Below are 13,836 nucleotides of genomic sequence, written 5' to 3'. Positions count from 1 at the left end.
TGAAAATAAAAGTAAGAATGTGATACTTCAGTTACACAGGGCATTGGTGAGATCACATCTCGAATACTGTGTGCAGTTTTGGTCTCCTTATTTAAGGAAGGATGTAACTGTGTTGGAGGCAGTTCAAAGGAAGTTTACTAGATTGATATGTGGAATGAGCGGGTTGTCTTATGAGGAAAGGTTGGGCAGACTGGGCTTCTTTTCACAGGAGTTTAGAAGAGTAAGGGGAGACTTGATTGAAATATATAAGATCCTGAACGGTCTTGACAAGGTGGATGTGGAAAGGATGTTTCCTCTAGTGGGTGAGAGCAGAACTAGGGGACACTGTCCTAAAATTAGGAGTCACCCTTTCAGGACAGGGATGAGGAGACGTTTTTCTCTGAGGGTTGGTGCGACTTTGGAATTCTCTGCCTCAGACGGTGGTGGAGGCGGGGTCACTGAATAGTTTTAAAGTGGAGGTAGATAGATTCTTGTTCGGCAAGGGAATCAAAAATTATCAGGGGTAGATGGGAGTGTGGAATTCGAGACACAAACAGATCAGCCATGATCTTGTTGAATGGCAGAGCAGGCTAGAGGGGCCGAATGGTCGTCGTCTTCTAGTTTGTATGTTCGTATATCTCAGGACATCTTCATGTTTCTGTTGGCTGGTTTCCAGTTGACGTTAACAGAAGACCTGAAAATGGGTTGCTGACCTCAATGATTCAATGCAATGCTTTGGAGATCCCAGAGCGGTCTGATTCTTTTTATTAAAAAAAAAGACTTGCATTTGTATACCACTTTTCACAACCACCGGCCATCTCGAAGCACTTAATAGCCAATGAATTACTTCTGAAGTGTAGTCACTATTATGTCGGAAACGCAGCAGCAAATTTGCACACAATGAACTTGCACAAAGAGCAATGGGATGATGACCAGATAATCTCTTTTTTTTGTGTGTGTGTGATGTTAATTGAGGGATAAATATTAGCTAGGTCACCTCCCTTGCTCTTAATTGAAATAGTGCCATGGGATCTTTATATCCACCGGATCAGGCAGACGGGACCTCAGTTTAACATCTCCTGCAAAAGGCAGCATCTCTAACAGTGCAGCACTTCCGCAGTACTGCATTGGAGCATCAGCCTTGATTTTTGTGCTTGAGCCTTGGAATGGGACTTGAACCCAGAACCTTGTGATTCACAGGCAAGAGTGCAGCCAACTGAGCCACAGCCTGACATACATGGTTATGAATAACTTGTTGTTCAAACAACAGGGGTCAACGTAAAACATTTCTTCTCTGTGAGTGATGGGGGATGGGCTTTGGAACTTGAAATTGTAGTGAGCCTCCCTCATCCCCTGTACTAATGCCAGTGCACGTCTTAGTTTCCTGCTGAAAGGACCTCGCCAGCAAAGTGTAAAAGTTGTCTGCTGGACTTGGGCAGTGCAAAAAACTGTCAAAACTGAGCAGAATTTCCTGAGTAATGTTAAGAATTTAGTGTGGCATTCAGGTTTCAACCTTTTTCAAAAGAAAATGACAATCTAGATTTTTTTTTCTCTCTGTCTTTAAAGCCTTTTCATGCAGCTGCAAAATCCCCTCATCTCAAACAAAACAGGGTAATGTTTTTGTGGGGTTAAAATCAAAGGTCTAAAACATGAGATATGTATTTTAGTGTTTCGCTCTCCCATTGTGTACCTTCAGGATTCTTGAGGTCTGCGTAGTAGCTAACACCAAGAGACTTTTTTTAAAGAAACGCTCTGAAGTGTTGTGACTGTTATATATGACTTCCTGCCTCTTGTGTTAACAGGTGATGGAGACCAAAAACATGCTGTATCTTGTGACTGAGTATGCCAAAAATGGAGAGATCTTTGGTAAGTGTTTTCACTCCTTGTTTTTCTCATCAATTTCCCCCAGAATCTGTCCTCCACATCTTGCCAAAAGATCTGCACAATTCCACATGCATGAAGACACCTGGCGCAGGTGTTCAGCTTAAAAGAGGTTCATGAAATACGGACCAGTCCTTCCATTCATTCTTTTATACTGTGGCAAACTGGAGTTTAGTGGCTGGAAGTGGCATGAAGTGATTGTATCATAGTCTCCGATTGTAGCAGACATATCAGGAGTAGTTGAGAAATAGTGGGATGCTCAATAAGGCAAATTGTAATATTGCCATGGAATTTTCATTCTCCGTGGTCAAGGAGTAACTCAAGAATTGTTTGTTTCTGGAGGTTTAACCTGCAGTTATTCTCCTTTTTACGTGTCAGTTTGGTTCAGTTGGCAGGCACTTCTGAGTTAGACGGTCATGGGTTCAGGACTTGAATATGTAATTTAGGCCAACACCTTTGTGCTGTACTGAAAGAGTGCTGCATTGTCGGAGGTGTTGGTTTTCAGAAGAAATACCAAAGCTCCCTCTGCCCAGGCAAGTGGACATTAAAGATCCCTTGACACAATTTGAAGACGACCAGAATGTTCTTCCAGTGTCTGGCCAATATCTTCCCATCATTTGGTGTCAATAGGGTACAGAGGGACATAGATAGGCTGCAGAGCTGGGCTGATAGATGGCAAATGGAGTTTAATGCGGAAAAGTGTGAGGTGATTCACTTTGGAAGGAGTAACAGGAATGCAGAGTACTGGGCTAATGGGAAGATTCTTGGTAGTGTAGATGAACAGAGAGATCTTAGTGTCCAGGTACATAAATCCCTGAAAGTTGCTACCCAGGTTAATAGGGCTGTTAAGAAGGCATATGGTGTGTTAGCTTTTATTAGTAGGGGATCGAGTTTCGGAGCCACGAGGTCATGCTGCAGCTGTACAAAACTCTGGTGCGGCCGCACCTGGAGTATTGCGTGCAGTTCTGGTCACCGCATTATAGGAATGATGTGGAAGCTTTGGAAAGGGTGCAGAGGAGATTTACTAGGATGTTGCCTGGTATGGAGGGAAGGTCTTGCGAGGAAAGGCTGAGGGACTTGAGGTTGTTTTCGTTGGAGAGAAGGAGGAGAGGTGACTTAATAGAGACATATAAGATAATCAGTGGGTTAGATAGGGTGGATAGTGAGAGTCTTTTTCCTCGGATGGTGATGGCAAACACGAGGGGACATAGCTTTAAGTTGAGGGGTGATAGATATAGGACAGATGTCAGAGGTAGTTTCTTTACTCAGAGAGTAGTAGGGGCGTGGAACGCCCTGCCTGCAGCAGTAGTAGACTCGCCAACTTTAAGGGCATTTAAGTGGTCATTGGATAGACATATGGATGAAAATGGAATAGTGTAGGTCAGATGGTTTCACAGGTCGGCGCAACATCGAGGGCCGAAGGGCCTGTACTGCGCTGTAATGTTCTAATTCTAATAAAAGCTTGGCTAGTCATTCACCTGATTTACTTTTAGTGGGACCCTGAGTGCAAAATTGGCTGCAGTGTTTGTCTGCATAACAGCAGCAAAGGTATGTTCATTGGTTGCGAAGTTCACTGGGATATCCTGAAGACGTGACAAGATGTTATAGAAATTCAAGTTTGTTCTCAATCAGGAGATTAAGCATGTCGAGGAGGGCAGATGCTAGTGGAACAATCGTCTTGTATTTCACAAATAAAAGATTTATTTTAAACTCTGAATTTAAAAAATAAATCCACTTCTCAAGGGCTGGAAGTTCTGTATTACGAACAGGATGCATTGGTTTACATGGTTTATAAGGCCAACGATCTGCCTAGAAGGCAGGGTGAAGGCTAGGTTATGATGATCTCATTCTGTGCCCCTGTCCCAGAGCCGCGCTTTACTTGAACTGAATCCGCATTAAATCCTTCCTTTTGACCTTGTGAGCAATGCTGGTCTTGTGGCTTTTCTTGAGGCCTGTAAGTACTTGGTATTACAATGTATTCTGTACATCATTACATCTGTAATGGAGCTGCCTGTGACACAGTTAAACGCTTGAAGTGTGTGGAAGTAAATCTTAACTATTGAATGGTCGTCTGATTCTGCCAGTGGGAGGTATGCTACATTTTGATGGCTGGACCTTGTTTACCAGGCGCTGTTGAATGCTAAACGGGTGCCCCTGCTGCAGCTCACTACTCTGGCACTATTGGGCAGTCCAGACCCCGTCCTGGCCAGCAGCAAAGTGGGAAGAGGAGGTGGGGAATGGGCTGAGGGCAGCAGTGACTGACATTATTCATGTGAAGGCCAGGGGAGCAATCCTGGGCCCACGTAAAGAAATTTAAGAAACTAGATCTCTTTTTGGTACTTTTCAGCTGTATCAACACAAACTGGATAGTGTGCCTGTTGTCTCCCAAAATCATTCAGGGCCCTGTGTAAATGATAGGACCCTGATTTGCATATTAAAATGACCTTCCAGCTGAGAAGCAGGCTTTCGGCAGCCCAACAGCCGATCACTTCAGGATGACGTTGGCTGGATTGGGAATGAGAATAGAGCAGTAAATTCTTCCTCCCGACTTTTGGAGTGCTACCAGCCTCTTTCAGACCAATGGAACTGTTGAAAATCTCTCTGCCTTCCCTCCCAGCAGCCCCATCTCTGTGCATTGTTCGGATTATGCAAATTCATTCTTCGTAGGTCTGTTCCAACCCAATGCTGCACTTTTTATAAGCTACCAGATGGTGCTCCCTGGGTGACTGAGAAGCAATGGGTTTAAACTCTCCACATTCCTCCCCCCCCCCTCCCTCCCAACCACCTCACCACCTCAGGGTGGACTTGACTATTGATGGAGGTGCCATATGAGGTCAAGGTTTTCTCTTCTCACTCTTCCCACTCCCTTCTCCTGTCAATTTTTTTTCCTTCCTCGCTTGACAACACTGATTATTATTTTTTGCTGGTCAACAGCTTCATGACTGTTTTGTCTCCCTTCAATATCTCCCTAAAGTCCATCGTTCATGTGTGATAGTATCTCTAGGCTACTTGATGGTGAGAAGCAGAACAACTATTCCTGGTCCAATCTTCATCCTGTCATGCACATGTCCAGCAAAGAGGCTTGGTAGATAATGAGGGAAGCAGGAGGTCTGGCTGATTTTACCTCTAACCCAGGGGCTCTGAGGCAATGACAGGACCCCTATTATTGGCCCCGCTGAGATCAGCAAACGCAGAACAGGCTTTGGACCATCCTGGTTTGTATCTTTAGTGTTATTCAGTACCTTAACCAGCTGAGCCAATATGAGGAGGAAGAGCGATACTGTGGGCAGGGCTATTGAGAAAAATGATTGTCTCCCTACTGCTTCAGCTGGGAAACAGTGAATACCATCATTAGAGAGCCAGGTTGGGATCTGGGGGTGGGGACTTCTTTTATTCATTTGGGGGATGTGGGTGCAGCATTTATTGCCCATCCCTAATTGCCCTTGAGAAGGTGGTGGTGATGAGCTGCCGCCTTGAACCACTGCAGTCTTTGGGGAGTAGATACACCCACAGTACTGTTAGGGAGGGAGTTCCAGGATTTTGACCCAGTGGCAGTGGAGGAACGGCGATATAGTTCCAAGTCAGGATGGTGTGTGACTTGGAGGGGATGCTGCAGGTGGTGGTGTTCCCATGCATCTGCTGTCCTTATCCTTCTAGGTGGTAGAGGTCACGCGTTTGGAAGGTGCTGTCGTAGGAAGCTTGGTGAGTTGCTGCAGTGCATCGTGTATATGGTGGAGGGGATGAACGTTGAAGATGGTGGACGGGGTGACAATCAAGCGGGGTGCTTTGCCCTGGATCGTGTCTAGCTTCTTGAGTGTTGTTGGAGCTGCACCCATCCAGGCAAGTGGAGAGTATTCCATCACACTCCTGACTTGTGCCTTGTAGATGGTGGACAGGCTTTGGGGAGACAGGAGGTGAGTTACTCGCCGCAGGATTCCTAGCCTCTGACCTGCTCTTGTAGTCACGGTATTTATATGGCTACTCCAGTTCAGTTTCTGGTCAATGGTAACCCCCCCAGGATGTTGTTTGTACCAAATAAATAGAAAGTAAATCATTAACATTGAGTGTTATGTGCCTGTATTGTGATAAGTATATTGGGTAGGAGTTAATGTAGATTTTTCACTGCTTGGCCCTGATACTGGACTCTACTCCCCTCTCGAAAATAGCACTAATTCCCTTTTAAGTGCATAATTTTACTAGCAAAAGCTTTCTGCATAAAAGGGAAAGGAAATAAGCCATGTCCTGGGTTAAGTAGGGGAAAATTGATTGTCATTGTCCAGTGACGACTCCTGGGTGGGTGGGTGGGTGAGTGTGTGTGTGCCATCATGGTGGTGGGCACATAGGTGTGTGTACATCAGGAGACGACAGATTGACTGATACCCCACGATCAAAACAAGTGTGCCCATTTGTCTTGAGGTCGAGCGGTCAGTCAGCCCCCTCTGTTTTTTAACCCCTTCGATAGCTCATTGGTGCAAGAAGAACTCTCACTCGCTTTCTTGTAATAGATGGTAACACTGTGACATTGTGAAATTAAATGGCAGCTCACAGTAACCTGCTGCTGCTGGCATAAAACTCATTCTCTTACTGTAAAATCACAGACCTATATCTTTTTAAAGGCACTGGGGCTAAGAACAAGGGGGGTGTTAATGGGAGAAAGTTCTGGTTTTCCCCACACATTCTTTCCCTTTTAATACTTTGCTCAGCGTATCAGGGGCTGTGACAGAGTCAGTGCATTTGGTCAGAACTCCACCTTCTTAATTGCCTCCCGTCTAAAAGGAAACTTGTGTTTGAAGAGTCCTCTCCTACCTTATGGAACAGTGGGCAACACACAGCTTAACTCTTAAGGGAGCCTCTGCCGGCTGCTATTGCAGCAGAGCAGATCGTGAGAGGCCAAACAGTCCAGAGCTTCGGGGTAGTTCTCCAACTGCAGCTTGATGCATTAGATTCCTCTACTTTCCACTAATTTATTAAGTAAACTGGCCCGTGATGTGGAGCCAGATCACAAGATTACCCGTAGCAGCAGGGATGTGTAATGAACCCTGTGCAGCTTGGCTTACTGCAAGGGTATTATTTCCTGTTTTGCATGCTTGCCTGTTATCATTCACTCTTCAGCTGTCCGATCAGACACCTTTGAGAATCACTGAGTTTTGTTTTGTGCTATCTTCTGGCGAGAAGCCTCCTTTAGGGTGAGATCAGCAAGTCGTAGAGTAATAGTAGCATTCCAAGGTGCAGAGTATTAATGATCCAGCCAGTAGGCCAGCTGCTGACAATATTTTTTCCCATTTAAGGGTCTTCTATTTTCAAGTATTATTGGTGTTTGACTTCCACTCTGGAAAATTAGTCCATGATTTTGATATTTACACCAATGGGGTTTGCAGTATAAATTTTAACAGATTAGACAATTCATGTGATCTCACCAAATAGCAACGTATCTCCTTTTTTGTATATGGATGTATTTTAAGGCATTGTTCATTATTTACTTTCTGAAACATGGGTAACCCTAGTTGTTCTACTTGTATTTTATCTGGAGGTGTCAGTGGGTCACCCACCTATGTTAATGTGGAGGCAAGTTTTTTTTGAACCAACCAGAGGAAACCCTCAATCCTCACTTGCAAATGTCGGCTTGGGTCACTCCGTTTGCACCACTCTTGTAGTTGTGATCAGTTAAGGCCCAGTCCAAGACATGTTCTAATCCAATAGTACAGTGCAGTACCGAGGGAGTGCTGCATTTTCAAAGGTGATGGGGGTGAAATTGGACCCTTGCATCCATAGAGCTCTGAAGCTTCACTTTGACCCAGGAAGTGATTGGGGCTTTGGATTGGAGAGACCAGCAGGAGTTTGGTTATTGGCACTTTTTGCAATAACATTGGTGTGGGTGGAGTGGTGTACTTTTATGAATTTGTACTCCTTTTCGTCTTTCGGGAGCATATATTTGGAACATACTGGGCATTTAGTTAACAAGTACTTTTCAGAATCAGAATGCAGACTGTCTGAAAAGTTTGTTAAAAACACTTAATTGCATTTTAGCTGGATGATGCAGAAATGAATTCTGACTCCATGAAAACTCTTGCAGCCAATGGAGAGTGCAGATAATCAGAGTATTCAAGCCTGCACAATGTACCCTGTGTTGAGGTATTTATGAATGTTTGCTTTTGGCATGAAAGAGTGAATGAAAAAGCAAACAATCCAGATTTGTCTCATTTGTGATGTAAACATTTTAAATTGTCATCTTGCAACGTGATGTAAATAGCTCTTTCCAAACTCTGCAACTGCTCTTCCTGCTTGTTATCTTTTCAGGCACATTCTGTCGAGATCCTATCAATTGTTTCAACCATTGTTCCTGTTTCTGTCACTTCAGTTTCTTTTTTCTTCATTGTAATTGTTGATGTGACAATTACCAATATTTGTAGGCGGTCGTCAGCTTAAAGTTGGATTGTTGCGTTTGTTGCTAAATGTGGAAATGTAGATGTCTAACTAAACCACCGTTGACAATAGCAAACTACTGATGCCTGTTGTCAAGGGTGAGCCAAATATTTTTAGCATCAAGAGTGAGTCGTAATAATATTCATGTGCTTTCTGGTGACTACTTCAACATTTAAGTTTAGCTTGTTAAGTGTACTCAGTCCATTGCCTTGGGTTATGTTGGATTATTCATGCTGCTCCACAACTACAGTGTCATCCAGCAAAGCAATTACCTCACTGCAGAGGAAAAATGCCTCTGATTCATTCTGGTCCCAACCCGAGAGGTAAACGTCAGCCCTGCTGTCTTAGCGTTCGTCATGCTCAACCCTATCTGCACGTCAATTTGTGCACACTTCTCCCATGCTGGAACTTGCATCTCTTTCCTCAGAACATTTACTCATCATTGATGGTGAACAGTAGTAGGTTATTTGACCATGAGGAGCATCAGAGCTGAACCTGATTTTTTTTTTTGTCCTCACCTGATGCCCCAAAGTGCACTCAATCCAGGGACATTTACTGGATAGCAATGGGGACCCAAGCTGACTTTCCTCCTGACTCCTTTCCTTAACCCAGGGAGTGTTGAGACCAGTTATAGCACCTTTGTCATTGCTCCAGAGATGATTTAAGGAGTCGAGCCCCGGCCCTTCATTGATTTCTGTTGCTTGGTTTCATCCGATGCAATGCACCTACCGTTGGAGGAGCAAAAACTTTCATAAGCGGCTTTGACCTGAAAAATGAATAGCACAGACTGTACTATCCTAGTGGGTACATATTAAACCTCCACTGCATACAGAACACTGAGGGCTGGACTTTGCCACTTGGCGTTCCCAGCCTATACAAGCATATGGAACATAATTTTCTTCTTAGTCCCTCTCCTCTTAAATTCAGCTCCACTTGCAAAGTTTTTTTCAGGGCTTTCTTAAAAATTCCAGGAGCCTGTTCCATTTTCTAAATTCCACAAATTGCTGAAAATTCGCCCTTTCAGGTAGCTCGGGAGTCTCATTCTCCTCTAGTTTGCACCATCGCTAAGACGACCTCCTCTTTCCACCTCTAACATTTCCTGATTCCACCCTGCTCCAGCTCATCTGCTGCTGAAACCCTTATCCATGCCTTTTTTGCCTCCAGACTTGACTATTTCATCACTTATGTGGCTGGACTCCCAGCTTTCACCATCCATAGACTTAAGCTCATCCACAACTTTGCTGCCCATGTCCTAACTTGCACCAAGTCCCATTCACCCATCACCCCTGTGCTCACTTACCTACATTCACTGCTGACTAAACAACTCCTCGACTTCAAACCTCTCAACCTTGTTTTCAAATCCCTCCCTGGCTTTGACCCTCCCTCTCTCTGTCACCACCTCCATGCCCTACAACCCTCTGAGATGTCAGTGCTTCTCCAATTCTGGTCTGTTGTGCATCTTCGATTTTAATTGCTCTACCGCTGGTGGTCGTGCCTTCAGCTGCCAAGATCCTAATCTCTGGAATTCCTTCCCTAAACTTTCCACCGCTCTACTTTTCTTTCTTCCTTTAAGACGCTCTTTGGTCATCTGTCTTAATATCCCCTTGTAATTCAGTGTCAAATTTTGTTCGATAATGCCCCTGTGAAGAGCCTTGTGACTTTTTACTATGTTAAAGGTGCTATATAAATGCAAGTTATTGTTTTTGTCCGGCTCTGTCTGTGCATAGTCGGCAGCATTGGAATTGAAACGTCCTGCTGTCTGGGGAATTGTGGTGACTTGAAGAGCTGTCTTGTATATGGATAATAAATTCCCCCTCCCTCACCCCAACCCCCAGGTTTTCTGGTTGGCAAGAAACACCCAACATACGTGGTGGTAGAATGTGTCTGTACTCCTACCACTCTGCAAGTGGTATATTCCTGACTTTAAATGGTCAAGAGAGGCACTGAACAAAGGCCAGGCACTGCCACCCCAATTTTGATGATGTGAATCATCCTGAGTCACATTCCCGACATCTTCCAGTACTTTAGAGTGGCTACATCACCAGGCTGCATACTGGCTGACTTGACACTCTCTTGGTCTGGGAGAAGTGTGGGTTGGTATAAAGGAAAAATCAATTTTACAAAGCGGTGGAGGCCTTTTATACATAATAGTGTATTTAATTACAGGGCTGTGGGGAACAAAGCAGGGGAGTGGGGCTAACTGGACAGCTCTTTCAAAGAGCAGCATGGTCAGGATGGGCTGAATGGCCTCCTTCTGTGCTGTAGGTTCTGTTTGCCCAATCAGATTAGCAATTAGGCACGTGGGTTCGAAGTGTGTAGTCATATTCGCTGTGAACTTGACAAATTGTGTCCATAGAACCATAGAAAAATTATGGCACAGAAGGAGGCCATTCAGCCCATCTTGTCCGTGCTGGCTGAAAAGAAAAAAAATAATAGAAACTAGCCACCCATCTAATCCCACCTTCCGGCACCTGGTCCATGGCCTTGCAGCACTTCAGGTGCATGTCCAGGTACCTTTTTAAAAGAATTGAGGGTTTCTGCCTCCACCACCATTCCTGGCAGTGAATTCCAGACACCCATCACTCTCCGGGTGAAAATGTTTTTCCTCATGTCCCCCTCTAAACATTCTACGAATCACCTTAAATCTGTGCCCTCTGGCAATTGACACATCCACTAGGGGAAACAGGCCCTTCCTGTCTACTCTATCTAGGCCCCTCATAATTTTGTACATCTCTATTAAGTCAGCCCTTAGCCTCCTCTGTTCTAAGGTAAACAACCCTAGCCTATCCAATCTTTCTTCATAGCTGCAACTTTTGAACCCTGGCAACATTCTTGTAAATCTCCTCTGTACTCTATCCAGAGCAATTATGTCCTTTCTGTAATGTGACCAGAATTGTAAGCAAATACTCTAACTGTGGCCTAACCAGTGTTTTATACAGTTCCAGCATTACACCCCTGCTTTTGAATTCTATACCTTGGCCAATAAAGGAAAGCATTCCAATGCCTTCTTCACCACTCTGTCTACCTGTCCTGCCACCTTCAGGGACCTGTGGACATACACTCCACAGTCTCTCACTTCTTCTACCCCTCTCAATATCCTCCCGTTTATTGTGTATTCCCTCGCTTTATTTGCCCTCCACAAATGCATTACCTCACACTCCTCTGGATTGAATTCCATTTGCCAATTTTCCGCCCACTCAACCAAACCATTGATATCATTCTGGAGTCTACAACTATCCTCTTCAGTGTCAACAACACGGCCAATTTTTGTGTCATCAGCAAATTTCCCAATCATGTCTCCCATATTTAAGTCTAAAGCATTAATATACCACAAACTGCAAACCCAACACTGAGACCTGTGGAATGCCAATGGAAACAGCTTTCCATTCATAAAAACATCTGTTGACCACTACCCTTTCTTTCCTGTCTCTGAGCCAATTCTGTATCCAACCTGCCACATTTCCCTGTATCCCATGGGCTTTCAGTTTACTGACCAGTCTGCTATAAAGGCCTGCTACCTGACCCGAACTCGACGGGACCCGATGACATGTGTCGGGCTCGGGCCCCTCTTCTGGGTCTGGCTTTTGGGCTCGGGTCGGGTAAGTGCTCTACTGGTAAGTATTGATATTAAAAAAAACTTAGCTGAGCTGGGAGTCCAGGACGAAACTGAGTCTGCACAGTGAGCGAGTGACGTCACTGTGATGTCGTCACGCATGTGCTGCAGCTTTGTGGAGCTTCCCAGTCGGAAGGTAAGTAAAGGGATGGTTGGGTTGAGTGGGGTTGGGCTCGGGGCAAAACTGGAGGGACTCTGGCTGGGGCGGGCTCGGGTCTGCTATGGATTGGTCGGGTTCTTTTTCCCAACCTGAGCAGGCCTTTAGTCTGCCATGTGGGATCTTGTCAAGTGCCTTACTAAAATCCATGTAGACCACATCCACTGCACTACCCTCATCAATCCTCCTTGTTACTTCCTCAAAGAACTCAATTAAGTTAGTGAGACATGACCTTTCCTTAACAAATCCATGCTGACTATCCCTGATTAATCCGTGCCTTTCTAAGTGGCAGTTTATCCTGTCCCTCAGAATTGATTCTAACAATTTACCCACCTCTCAGGTCAGACTGACCAGCCTATAATTGTTTGGCCTATACCTCGCACCCTTTTTAAACAATGATACAACATTCGCAGACCTCCAATCATCTGGTACCTCGCCTGTATCCAGCGCATCCGCTGTTTCCTCCGTGGCTTCCTTTAACAACGTGGGATGCAATCCATCCGGCCTGGTTATTTATCCACTTTCAAGGATGTCAGACCCTCTAGTACTTCCTCTCTCATTATGATCGTATTTAATATTTCACCCTTTTCCTCTTTAACTACAGTATCTACATCAACCCCCTCCTTTATGAAGAATCCTGCCCACATTTTCTACATCCATGCATAAGTTCCCTTGTACATCTCTGATAGGCCCTACCTTTACCTTAGTTATCCTCTTGCTCTTCATGTACTGATAAAACATCTTTGGGTTTTCCTTGATTTTACCTGGCAATAATTTTTCATGCCCTCTCTTTGCTTTTCTAATTCCCTTTTTTACTTCACCCCTGCACTTTCTATACTCCTCTAGGCTTTCTAAAGTATTAAGAATTTTGTGATCCAGATTGAATGTAAAGATTGGATGATGAAAGAGATAACGAAGTGTAATCTCCATTCTTCTTTTGGGCCTCCTTATCTCGAGAGACAATGGATACGCGCCTGGAGGTGGTCAGTGGTTTGTGAAGCAGCGCCTGGAGTGGCTTTAAAGGCCAATTCTGGAGTGACAGGCTCTTCCACAGGTGCTGCAGAGAAATTTGTTTGTTGGGGCTGTTGCACAGTTGGCTCTCCCCTTGCGCCTCTGTCTTTTTTCCTGCCAACTACTAAGTCTCTTCGACTCGCCACAATTTAGCCCTGTCTTTATGGCTGCCCGCCAGCTCTGGCGAATGCTGGCAACTGACTCCCACGACTTGTGATCAGTGTCACACGATTTCATGTCGCGTTTGCAGACGTCTTTATAGCGGAGACATGGACGGCCGGTGGGTCTGATACCAGTGGCGAGCTCGCTGTACAATGTGTCTTTGGGGATCCTGCCATCTTCCATGCGGCTCACATGGCCAAGCCATCTCAAGCGCCGCTGACTCAGTAGTGTGGATAAGCTGGGGGTGTTGGCCGCTTCAAGGACTTCTGTGTTGGAGATATAGTCCTGCCACCTGATGCCAAGTATTCTCCGAAGGCAGCGAAGATGGAATGAATTGAGACGTCGCTCTTGGCTGACATACGTTGTCCAGGCCTCGCTGCCGTAGAGCAAGGTACTGAGGACACAGGCCTGATGCACTCGGACTTTTGTGTTCCGTGTCAGTGCGCCATTTTCCCACACTCTCTTGGCCAGTCTGGACATAGCAGTGGAAGCCTTACCCATGCGCTTGTTGATTTCTGCATCTAGAGACAGGTTACTGGTGATAGTTGAGCCTAGGTAGGTGAACTCTTGAACCACTTCCAGAGCGTGGTCGCCAATATTGATGGATGGA

At 45.1% G+C, this 13,836-nt stretch overlaps 1 protein-coding gene across 4 annotated transcripts in view; it reads left to right on the top strand.

The window, feature by feature from the left end:
* sik2a (salt-inducible kinase 2a) overlaps positions 1 to 13,836 on the top strand; it is a 131,997-nt gene that overhangs the window by 47,971 nt on the left and 70,190 nt on the right. For all 4 annotated transcript variants that reach the window (XM_068053990.1, XM_068053991.1, XM_068053989.1 and 1 more), the window contains exon 3: positions 1,782 to 1,845. In XM_068053990.1, coding sequence (XP_067910091.1) covers positions 1,782 to 1,845 — 64 coding nt within the window. The remainder of the gene's footprint in view (positions 1 to 1,781; positions 1,846 to 13,836) is intronic.

Source organism: Heterodontus francisci, chromosome 22 (assembly GCF_036365525.1).
Source record: "Heterodontus francisci isolate sHetFra1 chromosome 22, sHetFra1.hap1, whole genome shotgun sequence".
NCBI lineage: Eukaryota > Metazoa > Chordata > Chondrichthyes > Heterodontiformes > Heterodontidae > Heterodontus > Heterodontus francisci.
The sequence above is the reverse complement of the archived record's forward strand: the minus strand, read 5'-3'. Positions and strand labels throughout refer to the sequence as shown.